The following is a 22,529-nucleotide window of genomic DNA, read 5'->3' as shown; positions in this document are numbered from 1 at the left end:
TGACTGTTCGGCCTCAGGTTCGGCCTCATTTTCTCTGTGGCGCGCCGAGGAGTCCACAAAGGACGAAACAGTTCTGTCCGCAGATTGAGTACATGGTTGTATAGTTCACTCTGCTCTTTTGCCTTCTGTGGCAGGCCGGCGTAGAGCTCACTACAGCATGCTCAATGCTCAATGGTAGCTGCCGACCGTTGTCGAGCAACTGCGTGACACTGACATGACCGATCATGGTGAAATTGCGACAGCAGGGAATCGTTTTCTAATCAGCAACGTCACCAAGTGCGATCAACAGCGGGGAGCTTTGCGCTGATGACTTCACGGCAGCGTTGTACCTGCTGTTGAAATCATTAGTCACCCTGCAGTTTGCCCTTGATGCTCGCAGCTATTCCCCTGCCCAGTCCCGTGGCCACAGCTTCATGGAGAACCTTGCCACTGACATCAGTCATCTTTTCGAGCCACAGGTCCATCATGGCGTCAAACAAGTCAAAATTCTTCTTTTCTTGGCCTGCGTTGTTGTTGATCGCCTGTAGCAGCCGAGCCAGACAGATGACAGACAGACAGATGACAGACCGATCGATAGATAGATAATAGATAGACTTGGTTTTGTAGTTCCTTGGTACTTTTCTTTCCTATAGATAATAGATAGATGGATTTTTTCATAGCTATCAGGTTCAGCCTCATTTTCTCTCCGCTGCACTGACGAGTCCACAAAGGACGAAGCAGTTCTGTTCGCAGATTTAGTACTTCGAAGTAGATAGAAAGATTATACTTGTAGATAAAGGCAGAAAATGAGAGAGAGAGAGACAAGTATTTCTCTATGTCATAGAGAACGAAAGAATGAAGGAAAGAAAGAAAGAGAGAAGGAGAGAGGGGGGGGGGGGAGAGAGAGAGAGAGAGACCGAGGCGAAAGGGAGAATGCATGTAGGAAAGGCACCATGGGGATTGATTGTTGACTGACTGCCTACAAAGCTGTAGAAATAGGGAGATAAATACATAACATGGACCATTGGTATTATCACCAGTCCAGGCCATTGCTAGGGATATCCAGGACTGGGGAACAAGTTTCCACTCACATGGCGTTTATGCTACGCTTGCAAGCTATTATAATGCATTCGCCAAATCTGGGCCCAATAGGCTTTTCACAGTGCATTTTTCAGACAGATATTTGACAGATCGCATGCAATATGCTTTGACAACACATGGTTCCGCTGCTGTTCCTCAGCTAGCGCTAGAGATCGCCCGCACACGTGCTACGCCGTGTGAATACAGCCTCTCCAAGCTGCTCGATCCTGGGCCATCATGGAGAGTTCGTCAAGATGGTGCACGTACAACTCTCAGGACGATGTAGTTTTAGTGTATCAGGGGCCCGGACTTTGCGAATGCACTATAGCCTTATGTCTGTTGTTTAGCCGTCAGGCATGCACATCAACATTGCACACAGTCATGCTGCCAGAGTACAGAGAGTACAGTCATGCTGCCCGAGTGTAGAGAGTACACGTACATGCTCATGATGCACTTGTTGACTGGTAAAGAGACGGGAAGGAAGTCAGGAGATCATATGCACTACGACAGCACGAGGCACATGCGAAGGCAGAAGAGTATCACCGTACTCCCCCGAATATAAAACACACCTTTTTTTTTTACACTAAACCTGCAAGGGCAAGGACGGGGGTGCGACTTACAATCGAGTGTGACATCCTACTTCTATGCATGTATAGAAACAATACCGGTATGGCTCAGGCCTCAAAGTGTGGTTGCGACTTATAATCGAGTGCGCCTTATAATCGGGGAAATACGATATGCCATGGTGTCACCATGTGAATGTGCAGAAAATCATTATGATGTCATCCTGTGAATGGAGAAAACATTTTATGATGTCATCACACACTCAAGTCTGTGGACAGCAACTGTTTCGCTCTGTTAGAGCTCATCAGCACAGCTCAGAGGACCGAAGTGCAGCTCTTCGCAATGAAATACGTTTCCGTGAAGCAAAGCATTTTTATAAAGAGCTGCAAACCCCGCCAAGAGTGCTCGAAATGATCCAAGAGCAGTGAGCGTTGCACAAGGCGAGCGGCAAGGGTTCGCGCTAAGGTAAGAGTGCTCAACCTAACGATATTGCTGACGCTTGGGAGCATAATGATGTCATCACACATAACATTACAGCACATACAGTCAACTTTGCGAATAACGACACTCGGCGGGGCATCAGAAAAAATAAGCCTTTTGGAGCCCTTTACAGGGACATGTACATGTATGTGTGATGATTGCTGTACAATCATGCATAACTACATGTATTTGTGCTGATCGCTCCAACTATTTTGAAGCAAAATAAAAAAAGAAAGAAAAAGCACCCCCCCCCCCTTGCCTGCATCTTCTTGCATGTGTGCCATTATCCATCACCATGGGTTCTGGTACTTCTGCATGACAGGCACTTGAAATAGCTGTCAAAAGCCCAGAAAGTCGTTACTCAAGCAGTGATTTTGACCTCGTGCTCTGGGCATGGACATTCTGTCGTTATTCGCAAATTGTTATATCCGCAGTCGTTATTAACGAAGTTGACTGTAGTTGTCACTAGATCACTTACCGCTTCCGGGTCCGGTACGTCTGTGCAACCGTCCAGTAGATAGATAGCAAGAGTGTACACCATCTTGGGACTTTTAGCCAGGTAATAGTGAAGATAGTTATAGAGGCTTGTCCTCTCTTTGGCCGACAGAGTTCTGAAGTTCACCCACTGTTCTGGATCAACGTCAGTGTACAGGCCTGCCATCATAACTACACACACGCACACATACACACACACACACATGCACACACACGCGCGCACACGCACACACACACACACATGCACGCACACGCGCACACACACACACACACACACACGCGCGCACACACATGCACATACACACACACACACACACACACACACACACGCGCGCGCACACACATGCACATACACACACACACACACACACGCGCGCACACACATGCACATACACACACACACACACACACACACACACACACGCGCGCACACACACACACACACACACACACACACACACACACACACACACACACACACACACACACACACGCGCGCACACACATGCACATACACACGGGCACGCATGTACACATTGTACATAGTGATGTAGCGATAGTCCGAGTTAAATACTCGTTCTGCAGACAGTACCGCTCCTTCATTTTCATTTTCTGACTGGAGACACGTTTCTTGTACGGATCCAACCCTGAGACCTAGTGCTTGCGTCAATAAAGTGTTGCAAATATACGATGACAAATCCTCACGGAGCAACGTGGTCACTCAGTGTTGTTAAGGTTAGATGGCATGCTGGCTAACTTAGGGTGCGTTCTTATATTCTCTAGCTTCTCGGTGAAGAAGAAAACAGAAGTCGAAGAAACTGGTACTGTATAATCAAAGAACGGGTCAAAGAAGAATTCGGAGATTTTTGCACATGTCAAGCGTCAAAGGATCTTGAGTGCCACGAATGTACTATAAATGAATAAAACAGATTACCCCTCCACACACTTGTCCAGCCCTCACCGGTCGGAAACCAAACGCACCTCTCCATTAACCCAATGATCTATGCCCATTACCCACACACATCATGTGTTTTCACCCTTACCTAGTTGTTGCGGGATAGGAGCACTCTGTTGCCATGGTGTTGTTCTCTGTTCTTGTGCTAGCGCGCCCAGTTGCTGTGGTAACATGTACACACCGTGTTGCTGTGGCAACGCACACATGCCCATGTGTTGTCGTGACGCATCCACAACTGGTTGCTGTGGCAACGCACACATGCCCATGTGTTGTCGTGACGCATCCACAATCGGTTGCTGTGGCAACGCACACATGCCCATGTGTTGTCGTGACGCATCCACAACTGGTTGCTGTGGCAACGCACACACGCCCATGTGTTGTCGTGACGCATCCACAACTGGTTGCTGTGGCAACGCAACCATGCCCATGTGTTGTCGTGACGCATCCACAATCGGCTGCTGTGGCAATGCACACATACCCATGTGCTGCCGTGACACACCCACAACCTGTTGCTGCGGCAATGTGAATGCACCCTCTTGCGGCACTGGTGTATGCGTGTCCATTTGCCGTGGTGTGGAATACTGCTGCTGAGGTACAGTGCCCTGGTGCTGAGGTGAAGTGCCCTGCTGTTGCTGCTGTACCGGATCCATACTTGGTAGATGCTTTGGATCACTGAACTGTTGTAGAGGGGACGTGTCTGGTACCGGTGAGGGACCACTGAGCTGTTGTACAGAGGATGTGTCTGGTAGCGGTGATGGACCGCTGTGATGTTGTACAGAGGATGTGTTTGGTACTGGTGATGGACCAACGTGATTTTGTACAGGAGACATGCCTGGTAGCGGTGATGGACCACTGGGCTGTTGTACACGGGGCGTGTCTGGTACCGGTGAGGGACCACTGAGCTGTTGTACAGGGGACATGTCTGGTAGCGGTGATGGACCACTGGGCTGTTGTACAGGGGACATGTCTGGTAGCGGTGATGGACCACTGGGCTGTTGTACAGGGGACATGTCTGATAGCGGTGATGGACCACTGGGCTGTTGTACAGGGGACATGTCTGGTACCGGTGATGGACCAAAGTCATGTTGAACTTGAGACATGTCTTGTGGCGGTGATGGACCACTGGGAGGCTGACACGTTGAAACGCTCGTGTTTCGCGCTGGAAAGATGTGGCATGATTGCCGGAGAAGACACATAGAGGGTACAGAACTAGTAGAACTTGTTTTCCCTACGGTGGACACCTCTTTGCAAAAGCCATGTCCATGTCAAGTACGCATTACACATTCTGTATATCACAGTGGCAGCAACTGAACGTGCACTCCCTAAAACTTTCGACCCAGGTTCAGCATGCACATAATGACCATGAATGACATGCACCAGCCATCCTACACATATGCGGCTGTGTACCACCCCCCCCCCTCAAAGGGGGACCAGATACGCCCCTGGTCATGCACGGTTCATGTCGGTATGCCTCTTCTGCCGCATTTCTTCATTATGGCATAGTGTTAACAACGGTCTTTGTAAAAGGAACTTAGAAGTTGCGACTTCGGCGGTAATAGTCATGAAGTCATGGTGATGGTTTGGCCTGGAGAGCACTATATAAGTGGTGCTTTTCAGGCACAATCTTCCTCAGCCTACTCAAGCTCAACTGATGAGGGGTGAATTCCCCGAAACACTGTGTATTGAGCAGGGAGTGGTGCTTTCTTGCAGGTTTGCCGAGTGGAAGGTGCGACGTTCTCCTCGTGTGCTCCGGATGGCAGTCGTGAGTCAGTCAAATGTCAAGTTCGGCAAGAAGCGTGTGTTCCTAGTTGGAACAACCAACTTCGGTCTTTGTAAAAGTTAAAACAATAATATCACAGCAAAGGACACACACACACACGTACACACACACACACACACACATACACACACACACACACACACACACACACACACACACACACACACACAGGTAGACTCTGTTCTTGCCCATACAATGCAGTGCGCGATGCAAGCAAAAGTGCAGAGCTGTTCACACGCTGGGAACAGCACTGAAGCAGGCGAACATGTTCGGACTCTATGTTCTACGCTATAAGGCCAGGCGTGCATACCGGGTTCCACGGGCAGCCACCAGCGGTGTAGGTGGTGTAGAATGGCAGGTTCATGTCATTCATGGTCATTACGAGTATGCTGAACCTACATGTATGTCGACAGTTTTATGGAGTGCACGTGCCCCCCCCCCCCCATGCCCCATGCAGGCCACGCACCTGTCGACAATAGACAAGTTCCGCGGTCTGTAATTCAGTACTTCCATTGTCAGGCAATGAACTGAAAGATTTGGGTAGCTCGGCATGGTATGCATACGCCTTTTCCTCAAAAGAAACGCAACAAATTGCCGAGATGAACTTTGAATCACTACATCTTCAAATCACGATATTTTGTACTTTGGAAGCTCCTGCAAGGATGCTGCATTGTAGTATGTAGTAACCAAGTTTTTTGCAAACTTCACTGCTAAAAACGGTGTAGGGGTCCAGGGCGTTGTTAGTTTGATATGACTCAGTGTCAAATACAATGTACAACATGGGGCAGAATCGGGTGGTCTTATGCAGCACTGCGGCGAGTGTGTGTGTGTGGTGGTGGTGGTGCGCATGCATGGTGGTGGTGGTGGTGGTGGTGGTGGTGGTGGTGGTGGCGGTGGTGTGTGTGTGTGTGTGTGTGTGAGTGTGTGTGTGTGTGTGTGTGTGTGTGTGTGTGTGTGTGTGTGTGTAAGTGTGTGTGTGTGTGTGGGGGGGGGGGGGCATTGTATTCATTTAATGCCTACCTGCTTTTTCCAGCATATCATCTGCCTGATTGGACAACATGGTTGATTGTTGCAGAGGAGTGATTCGCTGCTGCTGCCGTTGCTGCTGTTGTTTTTGCTGCTTCTGCTGCCGCTGCTGCCGCTGTTCCTGCTGCCGTTGCTGCCGCTGCTGCTGCCGCTGTTGTTGTTGCTGCTGCCGCAGTTGCTGTGGTGCACCGGTGCGGGGAGTGCTTGCCTGCGTCGGGTACATCGCAGCGTTGTTGATGGGGCAGTGTGCCTCATCGCTTGCTGGAACTGTAACACCATCCAACGATATAGCTGTCGTCACGTCACTCACCGGTTGGCTACCAACAGCAGTGCTCGTCGTGGTCTTCGCAGTGAGAAATTCAACTGTGACCGCACTTCCTATGGCACACAGCAATGTGCAGAAAGGAAGGAATGTAGGCAGAGCTTGAGCAGATCGGCTAATTTCCCTGTGAGAATGTTGAGAGAATCATATATTATTATGTGAGTTTCACATTTTAACCCGTCTGCATTACATGCAGTTATGTATCTTTGATAACGATGTCTCTTTACTCCCAAAACTTTCGAAGTTGAGGGCAACCAATTTTTCGGCCTCAGAAACCGTGAGCATTACGTAAATACGTTTGTTACTAATGCTGACACCAACAGTAGATAAACAAGAGTGTGTGCAACTCACCTGGGTTGGCCCATGGCGGAAGTTTTGTTGACGTAATCTTTCCTACGACGCACACGCTGCGAGTCTTTTGGAAAGTTTTGCCCCGTGCACTTGGCTGGACTTTACATCACAAGGTCGGCGCATAGCACGTGCTCTCACACTGCTCTGCGTCAAAATGCAATTGCTCTGAAAATAGGTGACGTCAACAAAAATTTCCGCCGTGGGCCGGGGTATCTGCAGATTGTGCAGAAGAGATACGGAGCTCCACACTCTTGTTTATCTACTCTTGCTGACACTGATATGGACAATTTGACGGTGGCAGTTCAGGAGTTGAGTGGATGATTTGATGGAATACTTCCATGGATTGATTGATGGCTCTGTGGGGCTTTCTCAGCACACAATGTACATATACATTGTACATTGGGATGTTGGCCAGTATCCTTGGCAGTACTGAGATACAGAGCACATTACAGTATTCACAAAGGCATGACTCTACACAGTGTCTGCTCCAGAGCCGGGTCAGCCGGGTCGGCAACCCGTTCGGGGTTACTTGGGCCCGTTTGGAAAAAGAACATGGGGTCACCCGTGACCCGGTTGTGACTTACGACTCCCTGATCATATTTCATGGGCTGATGCACATGCAGTAGCTGCACTCGAACACACCTGGCTCTGACCCGGTGGCAATGGTTGTGCCAGGTACACGTGCACCCGGGTGGTTTGAAATCCTAGAGCAGGCACTGCTACATGTACATGGGTCACATGACCATGGATGCTGTTCCACAATGTCGTGAAGGCTGAGGCCAGTCAGGATGTAGGATATGGCACATGCTAAGTCTCCAGTGCCCACACGTGATCCAGACAAGGGGACAAGACCAGGTCACTTTTAAGTAGGTATGCATGTGACGTACGATCGACTCCACTTATAGCAAACTCATAGATAGCAAATTATTATTAAAGGGGAAGTTAAGGCAAAAATTAAAATTTCACCAGTTGTAGTCTTCAGGGTCCTGAGTCGAATGGTCGTGGTCCGAGGAAGCTGAGACGCTCCCTTCCTACTTGAATCCCAATCGAACTCGCGCACTTCCACCGAAACTGGGTGACTGCGCCCTACTACATGGGGATTTGTATGCAAAATGTCACTAAAAGCGCCATTTCGTTCTTATAAAAGCACGGATGACCGCGATTGGCCCATATGTTGTAGTCTTTTGGACGCTGAGTCGATTGGTTTTGGTCCGAAAAGGCTGCGATGCAGCGTTCCTCCTTTATTCCTAATCAAACATGGGTGAACAAGCGGTCACGTGCTCCTGGGTGCCCAAATCACCTGGTCACCACGCCAGCAGGCGACAACTTTCACACCAAGGTTCAACTCGAGTGACAGGACTGCACCCAAAAAAGGTCAAACAGGCTAGTAAGTTGTACCCTGCAGGCACGGTAACCAGGTGACTGGTGTTATGTTCTCATGCACACCACTACTACTAGACAACAGGAACTAGTTTGGTGACAAGATAATAGAAACTAATTATTTACATTCTCAAGTGAGGAAGAAGAGCAAGGAGAAGAACACATGAATCCAGAATATGGATGCGTGCATGCGTCCAATAGAGACATGACGTAATCACGTGAAGCAAGGCGTATAACGTAACAATACGCGTTATGCGGGTGATAACAACTTGAAGTACATGCGCAATACATGAGTAGTTAGCATGATACATCACGTCCCTTCTGAGATAGAAATATAACAATTACATTTACATACATGTATCTCACGCCCCTTCTGAGATGACAACAAGGCATCTAATACCAACTAGAAAGGACGGCAAAGCAGATAGAGATAACTGAATACGAAAATAGCTGAGCTCAACAAGAGGCAGAAAGACGCACAGGCAGCTAATCATAAGTTTGGCCACGAGTGTTCGAAATATTCAGCCTAGACGGGGGTTGGCGGTTTCGCTGACTGCGCCGGACTGGCGGGGCAGGCTGAGTGATGGGGGTAGCAGGCATCGGCTGTGCAGGTGCTACGGGCAAGACAACAGGACGAAGAAAGCGACGGTTTCGCCAGTATATTCGGCCACTGGGAAGCTTGACCATGTAGTCGCGGTGGCTCCCAATGGCGACAATGGTACCGCGGGCGTTCCACAACTTGCTGCGGGGATCTTGTAGATCCACAGGGCAACCAAGGTGGAGGGCAGGCAGAGAACGGGCAGACTGGTTGTAGTGCTGACTGGCTGCTTCAGACTGGGCAGAGGCACGACTGTCGATTTCGTCAGCGGTTTCTTGCCACGCTGGGGCAAAACTGGTCCGGTGGGCAAGCACGAATGACGACAGGGGGCGGCCAAACAGGGCCTGCGCTGGGCTCTGACCGGAGCTACGGGGAGTGTTACGCCATTCCAATAAGCCACGACGGAAGGCGTCGACATTAATGTCTCCGTTGGTGGTGGTCTTGTACACGAGAGATTTGATGGCCTTGACAGCCGCCTCCGCATGGCCATTCGATTGTGGGTAATGCGGACTGGATCTGACGTGGCGGACTTGCCAACGCTGACAGAAGGCGGAGAAACGCTGCGCTGTAAACTGCGGACCACCATCAGTCGTCAGGACAGCTGGGACACCGAGATCCGCGAACCAGCCTCGGAACGCACGGACTACGTCAGCGGAGGTGGCGGTGCGTCCTATCTTGGCAACACAGGGCCAGCCGGTCTTGCGGTCCACGTATACCAGGAACTGGTAGCCTTGGCATTCGAACAGATCCGCGCTGGTGCTCTCAAACGGGAGGGCAGGACAACGATCCTCAGTTGCCAGCAGCGGTTCCTTCACTTGGGAAGGTGCGTGGTGACGGCATTCAGCGCAGCTGCGAACGATATTGTCAATGTCGTTGGACAGCTGGGGCCAATACACCACCTGGCGAGCACGAGCCTTGGTACGGTTGAGACCTTGATGAGCAGCATGCAAGTCGTCAAGCACACTACGCCTGAGGGAACGCGGGACCACAATGCGAGGACCTTTCAGTACCAGGTCCTGGTCGACTGTAAGATGATGACGGACTGTCCAATACGGCTGGGCAGCAGGACATAAGTCGCGTTTGTCGTCGGGAAATCCGTTCCGGACGGTGGTGAGGAGTGCCTGATAATCCGAGTCAGCTCGAGCGGCTTCTTGCAATTCGGCAAACCGGAGATTGGCAATCTGGCCTTCGGTGTCTTTCCGAATGCAAGCGCGTATGGCAGGAGTACGAAGGGCTGGGTGTTCACCGAGCTCATCGTCAGGGGTAGGATCATCCACTGGATTGCGGGACAGCGCGTCGGCGAAAGCGTTGTCAGTACCCTTACGCCAAGTGGCATGCAGCTGGTATGGACGAAGCTTCATGACCAGGCGTTGGAGCCGGGGATTCTCAATCTGATCGAGCGAGTACGAGTTGATGATTGGTGTGAGGGGCCGGTGGTCGGTGACAAGCTCAAACAATGTACCGGCGAGGTAGAGAGAACATTTCTTCACCGCCCAGACGACAGCTAGGAGCTCCAGTTCGATGACAGCATACCGGGATTCTGGATCCGACAGAAATCGACTGCCACACTGGAGAATGCGCCACTTGCCATCTTGCAACTGCCACAGAACGTAGCCAAGGCCATGCAAAGCAGATGCATCGGTCTCTAGGCGGAGTGGCTGGTCACGTTGGAAGAATGACAGCGTTGATGGTGACAACAGCTCAGCCTTGGCAGCGTTGACTGCGTCTGTGTGAACTGAGTCCCATACAAACTCGTTGGACGTCTTGAGCAATGGGCGCAACGGGGCGGCGTGCTCAGACAGGTGCGGGGTGAACTCACCACACTGGTTGATAAGACCCATAAACGATCGGAGATCAGTGCGGTTGCTGGGAGCTGGAAACTGGCTGATAGCTTTGACCTTGGCATCATCGACGGTCCAGCCGTCAGCACTGATGCGGTAACCACAGAACTCCACGGCTGGCATGCCGAACACAAACTTCTTGGCGCTCAGAGTAATGCCATTCTCCCGGGCGCAGAGCAGGACATCCCGGACGTGAGATCGGTGGGTGTTCAGGTCATTATCGTAGACGAGGCAGTCATCAACGACCTTCTGGAACTGGGAGATATGAGCGAACGCGGCGTCGGTGCGGCGATTAAACTCGTCTCCGGCAGAGACCAATCCTTGTGGGTTGCGTAGGTACCTGTACCGACCCCAAGGTGTCATGAACGTGGTCAACGGACGGGAGGCCTCGCTCAGAGGAACTTGCCAATAGCCGTGGCGGGCGTCTAGCTTGGTGAAATATCTTGCGTTGCCAACGCTGGATACAGCGTCACGAGGGCTTGGTGCGGGGTGAGCAGGGCGTTCGACTTGGTCGTTGAGCTTTTTGAAATCAACGGTGAGCCTCTTCTCGTTTGTCCCCTTCTTGTCCACGATGACAATTGGGTGACACCACGCACTGGGTTCGGTGACCTCCTCGATGATGGCATCCCGGACCATGTCATCCAGCTGGGACTTCACTTGGTCACGGTACGCATGCGGGATCTGGCAGGCATGATATGCAGCGACAGGCTTAGCATCAGCTCGCACTCTAATTTCCATAGGTCCACCAAGCATTGGCTTCAACACAGAGTCATCAAAGACGTCAGCGAATTCAGCTAGGAGTTCGGCTCTCATCGTCTCTGAGTCGGTGGCTTTGGACACAACCTTGTCCGCAGGTGCATCGGGAACGACCGATGGGACTACCTGTTGGACTGCTGCGATTTGCTTCGGCCAGCCGGACGGCAAGTATCCTAGGGCGTGCAAGGATGAACGGGATAGGAGGGCATCAGTCAAACCATCATAGACATGAATGGTGGACGTGTGCTGGTTTGGTCCACAACTGAGAGTCGCCGAAATCTTGCCAACAGGGGTGAGACTGGCGCCATCTGCGGTACGAACATCGTCGATGTCGTCAAGCAGGTTCTCGACAAATCCGCCTAACTGGTCAAGGTGTTGAGTGCCGATGGCATCAACGTCGCTACCAGTATCCGGGAGCCAACTAAGAGCTACGGGCTCTGGCTCGGTCACAAGCTGGGTGGCAACGGAAACTGTTGCGTCGTCCAACAGAGATGCTCGGTTGAGTCGCAAGTGTGCGATCTTGGACGACTTGTCCGGCTTCTTGGCAGGCCTGCGGCACATTGCCCGGAAGTGACCCGTTCCATTACAGTTAAGGCACACTTTGTTGATCGCGGGACACGGCGATTTCGTGTGCGCTGTGCGTCCGCAGTTGCGGCACTTATCACGAGCAGAAGTGTGCTTCGCCTCAACTGGGGGCTGTGAAGCTAACTTCGCGCGCTGATAAGACGACTTCCTGGCAGCATTGACTTGGCCGGCGGTAGGGATGTGGTGGCTGGTCTGTGTGGCTGCCTCTTCTGCACGACACACCTTGACTGTCGCCTCCAATGTCAGGTCGGAGGTGGACAACAGTTTGTGACGGGTGGTGTCGTCCAGGATACCGATCACAATGCGGTCTCGCATCATGTCCGCGTGGACCCGTGCAAGATTAGTTTTGCACGTAGAACAGGCACGTGCCGAACAGGCAGAACAGAGCTCGTGTTCCACAAAATCACACGTGTTAAACAATTCCTTCAGGGAAGTGTGGAACCCGTCAAACAATTCCCCTTTCTGTTGCGTGCGCTTATAAAATTCAATTCGGTCAAGTATCGGGTTTCTTTGTCGGCGAAGAAACTGCTTGACCGCCTCCAAGACGTCGCACGCATCAGGATTGGTCGCGATGACAATGGTGCCCTCCCTGATGAAACGTCTGAGGTCTTCGTCAAGGCACTGACGGATGGCAGATACCCTGGTTTCCCTTGACTGTGCTGTCAGGTGCTGGCACCGAGAAAAGTCTTCCCACAGTTCCTGCCAGGCAGCAAACTCTGACAGGGACGCGGAGGACAGCAGCATGGGTCGCTCCGCCGCGACAGGCTTTGGAGCTGGCGGTGCTGGCGACGAGCGAGGCTGACTCTGTTGAGTAAGACCAGTGATAATTGCATCGAGACGCTTCTCTCGCTCATTGGCTGCCTCCATCTGCTTTTTGAAGAGATCAGCAAGAGCAGCGATATCTGCGCTCGGCACACTTGGTGCAGCTGCATCTGACATTTCAGAAGACGGTCACGACTAGAGAAATAAATAAAATGTAATTGGACCTGCAGGCCTCGTGCGAACACAACCGGGATGCACCACGGGCAACTAGAAAAACACAGGTACGAAACTTCACTGCGCCATGTTATGTTCTCATGCACACCACTACTACTAGACAACAGGAACTAGTTTGGTGACAAGATAATAGAAACTAATTATTTACATTCTCAAGTGAGGAAGAAGAGCAAGGAGAAGAACACATGAATCCAGAATATGGATGCGTGCATGCGTCCAATAGAGACATGACGTAATCACGTGAAGCAAGGCGTATAACGTAACAATACGCGTTATGCGGGTGATAACAACTTGAAGTACATGCGCAATACATGAGTAGTTAGCATGATACATCAACTGGCGTACGCAGGAGCACGTGACCGCTTGTTCAACCATGTTCGATTGGGAATAAAGGAGGAACGCTGCATCGCAGCCTTTTCGGACCAAAACCAGTCGACCCAGCGTCCAAAAGAGTACAACATATGGGCCAATCGCGGTCATCCGTGCTTTATAAGAACGAAATGGCGCTTTTAGTGACATTTTGCATACAAATCCCCATCTAGTAGGGCGCAGTCACCCAGTTTCGGTGGAAGTGCGCGAGTTCGATTGGGATTCAAGTAGGAAGGGAGCGTCTCAGCTTCCTCGGACCACGACCATTCGACTCAGCACCCCGAAGACTACAACTGGTGAAATCTTAATTTTTGCCTTAAAGGGGAAGTTAAGGCAAAAATCAAAATTTCACCAGTTGTAGTCTTCGGGGTGCTGAGTCGAATGGTCTTGGTCCGAGAAAGCTGAGACGCTCCCTTCCTACTTGAATCCCAATCGAACTCGCGCACTTCCACCGAAACTGGGTGACTGCGCCCTACTACATGGGGATTTGTATGCAAAATGTCACTAAAAGCGCCATTTCGTTCTTATAAAAGCACGGATGACCGCGATTGGCCCATATGTTGTAGTCTTTTGGACGCTGAGTCGACTGGTTTTGGTCCGAAAAGGCTGCGATGCAGCGTTCCTCCTTTATTCCCAATCGAACATGGTTGAAGAAGCGGTCACGTGCTCCTGGGTGCCAAAATCACCTGGTCACCACGCCAGCAGGCGACAACTTTCACACCAAGGTTCAACTCGAGTGACAGGACTGCACCCAAAAAAGGTCAAAACAGGCTGTAAGTTGTACCCTGCAGGCACGGTGACCAGGTGACTGGTGTACGCAGGAGCACGTGACCGCTTGTTCAACCATGTTCGATTGGGAATTAGGGGCGAACGCTGCATCGCAGCCTTTTCGGACCAAAACCAGTCGACTCAGCGTCCAAAAGACTACAACATATGGGCCAATCGCGGTCATCCGTGCTTTTATAAGAACGAAATGGCGCTTTTAGTGACATTTTGCATACAAATCCCCATCTCGTAGGGCGCAGTCAGCCAGTTTCGGTGGAAGTGCGCGAGTTCGATTGGGATTCAAGTAGGAAGGGAGCGTCTCAGCTTTCTCGGACCAAGACCATTCGACTCAGCACCCCGAAGACTACAACTGGTGAAATTTTAATTTTTGCCTTAACTTCCCCTTTAACTTCCCCTTTAATCGCATTTCCGCGTCAATGTCAGCAATTTCTACATGATAAATGCCCACAGATTCGAATATGCCGAATGAAAACAACTCAAACTCATAGATAGCAAATTTCGTGATGCAGCGAATCACTGCCCATGTTCCTGTTTGAACCCATGCTGATTTGACCCTTCGTAACGAGCCATGAATTGTAGAGCCGTAGGAAAAAGCAAGTGAACACATACAGCCATGGGTCACATGCCAGTCGCGACGTGTTGTCTGTACGGTGTGAGTACATTTCTGTTAAAACGAACCGTTTGGCTATAAAGGACCAATTCTCCTGCACAATGTTGTTCGTTACTTCAGCGACTCAACTGCATACTACATGTACACCGTAGAGACGCATTGTTTTCTCTGTGGACCTAAAATATTTCTTTCCAGTATCGAGCGTACCAATGCACCCCCAGTACTCCATACACCCAGTTCTGACCTGTTTGCTACGTGTATGCGTTAATTAGTGCCTCACCAGCCAGCTGGCCGCCACAGGTACATGTACATGTATAGGTACACATATGTCCGGCTAACCACCACTATGCATGTTGCCTATTGGCATTGTAAACGTGATGGGGGGGGGGGGGGGGGAGGAAGGGGGGGGGGGGGAGGTAAGAGACAGTACTCACTATCGCCTTGCACGTTTATATTCACTGCGCCCGAACCAGTTTGCTTCACTGTAGACCACGCATGCACGCGCATGCACACACAAGAATACACAAGACTTAGTGTACATAAAAGCACACAGGTAGACACATAGAAAGCCTAACACACATACCCCAGCGGCACACACATACACATGTACATACACACCCACACACACACACGCATACCATGTACCACCATGTATATGCCCGTCGCAAGAGAAGCACGCAAATCTGCAAATACACTGGATGTGCATCCACAGATTTTCTCTTATACATGTAGCAACGATAGCGGATCTGATTCTGAATGAAACAGATCAAGACTAGTGCCAGACAACTGTCTAATCCAGGCAACTGGCGGAGCCATGTGAATCAACCCCCGATGCACACCTGGTCTACACCACACGGAGCACATCGGAAACGGACGGCCGAGACAGATACCTATGCACACCCTACACTTGCTGGGGTAACCAGGATAGACAGCACGCTGTTTTGATAGAATCAGACACTAGATGCACTGGCACCTTGAAGTGAAATTGGAATTAGTTTACCCACCAGTCTCGGCAACTGGGTACCGGGAACCCAGGTCCAACAGCCACACCAACGACCTCAGCCATGAAAGCTATGACTGTCGTAACGATACACTGGATTGTGGAGCCGAAACTAGTCCAACTTCCAAATGCTTTGGCAAGAAGGTAGCCTTCCGACAGGTCCTGGCTTCGGAGGACTCGGCTTGTCCGTTACCATGGACAATGCCTCAGAGACTACAGGTACAGTGCATGTAGATGCATACTCCTAGCGGTGAAGGGAGAGAGCAAATGCCAACGCCAACAGCCCTGTCGCTTAACTTCGCTGGTGACATTCTTGATACCCACAGTGGGGGCACTCGGATGCTGCCTGTCAAATCAGAAATCAAAATTGAGCAGGAATAGGAAGAAATTACAGCAAGTTCAACACACTGCAATGACCATCATTCTCGGATATCTCATCAAATTTGAAGGATACCGGCCGTCAAAGACATTCAGGGCCTTCTCGCCAGCAAAAACTACAGAGAAACTTCCTCTGGGAAGCCTGGGACAAAAGGGGGCCAAAGATCAAAGATCAATGTTTGGAATTTCTCAGATCTCGGAGTCCACGATACCAACATATACACAGTTGATAGTACTTTGACAGAATTATCTCCACTTCCGTACAGGGGATTGGGTACCGCGCTTTGCCGAGTATAAGCCGCACTTGGAACAATCAAAATGCACGCCAAAAGGGGGGGGGGGGGTGCGTCTTATACTCCGATGATCAAATAAACGGTGATAATAGGATAGATGTCTGTGTTTCCTAGCCAAAACTGTGTGTTTGTTTGTCTGGGGGGGGGGGGGGGGGGGGGTATACTGCAGTGCGGCTTACACTCCGGAAAGTACGGTACTTTTTCGTGGCAATGCGTCTCAGTGGGTGTGAGAATGTGTCCAATTGCCGGACATGCATGGTACAGGTCTGCTCTCGATATAACAACTCTCACTTGTACATAAACCTCGCTAGTACGTAAAAAATCAAATCCCGCGCCGAAACAGCATCACTCCCATACAAATTTTGTTCTACACAACATAATCCTACATAACGTAAACCTCGGCATAACGCACGCTACGGCGCGCTCCCCGACGTGCGCACTCTCGATACAACGTAGATTCACGTGCGCAGTGCAATCGAGCTGTAGCCGTAGCTAACACTATAGCCAGTCTAGTCATATTGTGCATATATTCTGCGGCATTGATGGTATCTGATGTCGATGGTGGTACAGTGTGTATATGTTTGCACGGTTGAATCCGCCTGGCAATACCCTTCATTTTGAGGTACATCTTGCATTTTTAACACAGTTTTCTACATAACATATCTCTCGATATAACATAATTTTTGCGTGGTCCCAGAGATTACGTTATATGGAGAGTAGAACTGTACAGGAGACTTTGACGGTGTCAGGGTTGACGCCGCGACTCGCATTAGCTGGCAGCAACTTCAAGTCCATGCCAAAAGAGAATCCCTTCCTGACGCCATCACGTGGTACATGTAGAAAGAAACCCGCCTAAACCTGGACCGATCGAGGCGAAACTAACAGACTTTTGGGTACTGTAAAACATGTTGTTTTCGGTGTATTAAAAATTCCACCTAAAAGCCTCTGGAGTATGCACTGTATGTGAGTATGCACTGTATGTGAGTATGCACTGTATGTGAGTATGCACTGTATGTGAGTATGCACGGGATGTGATGGGAAAGCTGCTCACCTAACTCTACATTGCACCTGAAACCTGTCAGGTCCCTGTCACCGAAATTTTAATACACCTAAACATGCTAAAATTACACGTTTCACAGTGACTTAAATCTCATGATCCCAGTACTGTAAAGTACCACAAGAGCGTCCTGTTTAGCGAGAGCGCTCAACTATCATTTTACAGCCAGGGAAAGGAAATCGTATGGCAGAATGCAACAAAGGTTGTACGGCGTGAAAAACGTAGTGTACTAAGGTCACGGGTAGCATGTTTTTGTGTGGAGCTCAAAGGTGAACTGAGTACGAATTGACTGCACAGCGTGCAGTGAGTGTATAAGGTACTTGAGTATGTGTCGTATGACCTTCAGATTAGACACCACCTGCACAGCACGACCATGAAACATGAAAGGACGAGTTGGTGGGGCGCTCTCGCGGTACTTTATGGTATAAGACTGTGAGTAAAGGAATACCCTACCTGATTGCCAGCGGTAGGTGTGAAGCCACACGGAAGAGCGGAGCAACATCATCATCATCATCCACTAAACCTGCCGTTAGAGAGAGAGAGAGAGAGAGAGAGAGAGAGAGAGAGAGAGAGAGAGAGAGAGAGAGAGAGAGAGAGAGAGAGAGAGAGAGAGAGAGAGAGAGAGAGAGTGAGGAGAGAGAGAGAGAGAGAGAGAGTGAGGAGAGAGAGAGAGAGAGAGAGAGAGAGAGAGAGAGAGAGAGAGAGAGAGAGGGAGAGAGAGAGAGAGAGAGGGAGAGAGAAGGAGAGAGGGAGAGAGGGAGAGAGAGAGAGAGAGAGAGAGAGAGAGAGAGCGAGAGAGAGAGAGAGAGAGAGAGAGAGAGAGAGAGAGAGAGAGAGAGAGAGAGGAGAGAGAGAGAGAGAGTGAGTGAGAGAGAGAGAGATAGAGAGCGAGAGAGAGAGAGAGAGAAATAATGTTTGCGTGTGTATGTGCGAGAGAGAGCAAGAGCGAGAGCAAGAGAGGGAGAGAAAGAGAGAGAGAGAGAGAGAGAGAGAGAGAGAGAGAGAGAAAGCAATGCATGAATGTTTCCATGTACAGGGCCGGCGGAACCGGTCTGGTCGGTCCGGCCATGGCCGGACCAACTTTTCGGCCACCAACGATTTTTTTAGGACGCAGTAACGTCATGTTGTGATCATCGATTGTACATGTACGCGTACTTGCGATCTCGCTCTGATCTTGCCGTGTACGCGTACGCGCTTGAGGACTAGCTGTGGTCTGTGGCGCACAGTGTGGGCCTGTAGCTGTGGCGCGAGTCGCGCGACCTGAAAGCACGTGCCATGATGGATTCTACATTGTAATTAATTTGTAGTACTTGAGGGTTTTTCGCCGAGTGCTTCAGATTCTTTTACTGAACGAAGTAGTTTTTCAATTTTGTCTCGCTGTTTGGTCAGCTTTAATAGCCGCAGTGCATGCTTAGCAGTTATGGCTTCTTCCAGCAGAATTTGGGAAAAAGACAGTGGTGAAGCGCTCTTATCAGGCGTCATATTTCAAGACATGATCTTGGTTGACCTACGATGAGCAAAGAGACGTTGTGTTGTGTCACACGTGGGCAAGTGCTGTGCTGGCGAAAAACCTTTTACCGAAGCGTGGGCCCGGCTCTGTGGGCATGGCCGGACCAATCAACAATTGCTTCCGCCGGGCCTGAATTGTATAACCCATAACACGAAATAGTCATAGGGGCGCTTATCAAGAGAAAACTAAATCAGGAGTGAGAGACCTACACTCAGCTCTATCACCAGGGATGTAATCAAGAGCAAGAACATTGTACTACAATACAACTGAATAGTACTCAAGTACAGTGATGGCAACTGAAATCCGACCCCCTGAGCGGTGCGCTCACATCGCAAAGACCCGAAATACATGTAGAGGCCGCTAGAAAGTGAACGCGCCGCCCAGGGGGTCGGATTTCAGTTGCCATCACTGTAGTAGCTGTTCTGTAGTATCGTACTTCCAGAACGTACCAAGAGTATATGAGCCCGGCTCTAGATCCGAAAAGGGGGCTTATGTCGTTTGGCGCAGTATCGAGAACAAAATGCATCTGAAAGTTGAGTTTTCCGTATTTAGCGATGCATAAATGCCCATTGAAAACACCCATAACTCAGTGAAAATCAAGATTTTGGACCTACATGTAGGGTTTTTACAGAGTGATCTGATTAGGTACAGCAATGTCATGCGTGGTATAGACAACTCAAAATGCTCCAAAATGACATACATGTAAGCCTCCTTTTTGGATCAAGAGGCTCATATTATACTAAGGGTTCTAGCCAGGTCAAAATAGGGGGGGGGGGGGGAGGAAACAGTTTCCCCGTAACCCATTTTTCCATTTTCCAAAATTATCTTTCCATGTAAAATGGGGGTGAACCCGGCGGGCCCCAACTTCACCCCAGACAAGTGTGCCTTTACGAACCCTCTTTTAGTGACTACCCGCCTTGTTGGCAACTAGCTAACACGGGTAATGGATACCGACTGATCAACAGAGACTATCTTAAAAATGGAGTTGTCATTGTGTGCAGATTGTAAAGTTTCATTTTCTTTTTATTTACATTTTTTGTTTTGTTTTGCTTTGCAGTTGTTGCCGCGGTCAGGCCAGTGAAATCATGTTCTGTGATTGCCCGTATAGAAGGCTTAACAAATCTTTTAGTGACTATTGACTGCACTTTCGTTGGATAGCCTGAAAGTACACAATAATCGACAAATGAGGAGGGGCGCCATATTTTTACAGGGGGGGGGGGGGGGGGGGAGGGAGGTTGCACTCAATCAGAGAAGGGGGGGGGGGGCACTGCACCCTCCCCCCTTTACCCTCCTTTGGCTCGAACCCTGAATACTACATTAGAGTAAATTAATTTAACAACCCCCCCCCCCCCCATGTCATGATACCTCAGACTAAAATATCTCCAGAATAGTAGGTAAGCGTGTAGCAGTCGATCTACAGTTCTTTTTCTTGACACTGAGAACCAGCCAAAGGTGAGTTTTGAGCAGTAAATCAGTCCACTTACTGTCTACACAGCTGTCAAGTGGAGTGCCGCTCTCCTCTCCGCAGTCAACTCCGACCGTGACGTATTCATCTAGCCAGCCTCTCATTCTATCTAGCACGGCCTCCGTTAGGCGAACAGCGATGTTGCAGTCTGTAGCAATGTCGATCCGTTCCTTAAACCTGTAGCACCAAGGTCCCCTGTGTATACCGACCACTTCCACACTGCTACTATCTTTCAAGTCCACGTACACTGGAGACCCGCTGTTACCCGGGGATGCTTCTATGTAGTAGCGGTACAGCGACTCACTCGTCTGGGGTGACGGCCGAAACACCTCACGCTCCTGGTCGAAGTGGTTTTGCGGGAACGAGAATATCCCGTTGCTGTTCCGCTCCGCGACCCTCCGGAAATCCGCATCACGCAGGCGCTTGTCGCTCATCTTAACTGCGGGTGCCGACGTTGAGCACGCCGCTGAACAGTACTGGGCACCCGTGACGCAATATCGCTTCACATCGGGCCGTCCCGGAACGCCGGCACTCACACCGTCCTCTTCACCGTAGCCGGGGATGTCTGGTCGCCGGTAAACATTCTGTGGGTAACCGCACACCGCACCGTTCTGGTAACACGGCCTGAGCGACGCGGGCAGACAAAGGCTGATGTTCTGTGTATCCACGTCCAGTAAGCTGTCACGACGTAGCACTATCAATCCATAGTCGCTACGGCATTGGGCATCGTGGGTCGTGAACGTTTTAAACTCCTCCGGCACGCGGTAGAATCCACTCTTAGTGTCGCCGTGGTGTATTTCCTTTTGTTTCGTGCGAGCCGTCCACTCCAGGGTGCCTGGCTGCTTCATGTGCACCAGGGCAATCTTCTCTGCGTAGCACCTATGTTTGTAACAGTAAAGGTTATGAGCTACGGTGAAGAAACACACGTACTCGTCTCCCTTTTCTCCTTCATTGAACAAGTTAAACGATGACTTACTCCCTCTTCCACTGATACTCTTCGCCAAGAAACAAGTTCCATAGCTGGGCGGTTTGCGATTCTTGCAACACTCAGTTTTGAAGGACAGCAGCTGGACGACATCCCCGTGAGGCCCCACGCGATTATTCAGGGGTATCCATTTTCGCGTGTCAAATTCCTCATCCGGACCGCGGAGTCCACCGACCTCCTCGCCCGCACCAATGTTCCCTCCTGAGCCTGACAAGTGGCTTCTGGTAGATCTACATGTACTCATAGATACAGTTGCCGCCTGCATAGCACCAGTGCTAGCGGCAGTAGCGCGGACCAGGTGTGCTGGAGAGCGCGACCGCCTGTGCAGGGGAGGACTGTGGACAGAACCGAATAATCTGGTGATCCGACCAGGGCGGCTTGCATTTGTAGAGGGCTGGTACTCACACTCCGGGGCTGTCCACCGTAGCACGTTTTTTTAGTCGGGTAGCTTCAACGGAATGGAGGCAGAAGATTCAAGAAGCGGCCTCTGGAATCAGCGGAGTGACAAGTGACTGTGTCTTGCAAACTCTTTCGCGATAGTCGATGCTGAAGGATCACTCATAATAATAATTTAAAAATTAATAGTAAACAACGACGCTGTTGTCAGCATTCGTAATCATGGTAATCGTGGTTTGCAACTACCACCATGACTTGTACAAAATACTGTAGCGGTTTTTCGGGAGCAGTTTTTCCAGCACCATGCGGCATGCCTACATACAGTCATACTGCACTGGGAACTACATGACTGACTGTTTCCCGTATGTCACATGACTGTTGCCTTGGAGTCGACCAATGACAGATCAAATTACGCGGGCTGGAAAGCGCGATCCTGCCTGATGAATGGTGATGGAACTAGTTCCACTGCCCGTCGTCAAGTGACGACGGGCA

The 22,529-nt window shown here is 50.3% G+C and overlaps 1 protein-coding gene across 1 annotated transcript; it reads right to left on the bottom strand.

Annotated features, from left to right (window-relative positions):
* Nucleotides 1–22,217, bottom strand: LOC135822639 (uncharacterized). The gene is made up of 8 exons (XM_065335447.1): nucleotides 20,676–22,217; nucleotides 18,135–18,204; nucleotides 16,252–16,299; nucleotides 15,388–15,437; nucleotides 6,354–6,737; nucleotides 3,642–4,712; nucleotides 2,582–2,769; nucleotides 1–521 (listed from the first exon to the last, which is right to left on the bottom strand). The coding sequence occupies exons 1-8, from the start codon at nucleotides 21,904–21,906 to the stop codon at nucleotides 345–347; spliced, it is 3,219 nt and encodes a 1,072-aa protein (XP_065191519.1). The 5' UTR covers nucleotides 21,907–22,217; the 3' UTR covers nucleotides 1–344.
* Nucleotides 22,218–22,529: the final 312 nt, after the last annotated feature.

The sequence above is a fragment of the Sycon ciliatum genome, chromosome 8 (assembly GCF_964019385.1).
Source record: "Sycon ciliatum chromosome 8, ocSycCili1.1, whole genome shotgun sequence".
NCBI classification, from domain to species: Eukaryota; Metazoa; Porifera; class Calcarea; order Leucosolenida; family Sycettidae; genus Sycon; species Sycon ciliatum.
This window is presented reverse-complemented; position numbering and strand designations above follow the sequence as displayed.

What these genes read in the sequence shown, in the direction of transcription:
- LOC135822639 (XM_065335447.1), bottom strand. Translation starts at nt 21,906, where the DNA reads ATGCAGGCGGCAACTGTATCTATGAGTACATGTAGATCTACCAGAAGC. An exon ending in TCCTATCCCGCAACAACTAG is followed by an intron (nt 2,770 to 3,641) that starts GTAAGGGTGAAA and finishes GCGTGTGTGTAG; the next exon opens with TTATGATGGCAGGCCTGTAC. An exon ending in ACGTACCGGACCCGGAAGCG is followed by an intron (nt 522 to 2,581) that starts GTAAGTGATCTA and finishes CGGCTGCTACAG; the next exon opens with GCGATCAACAACAACGCAGG.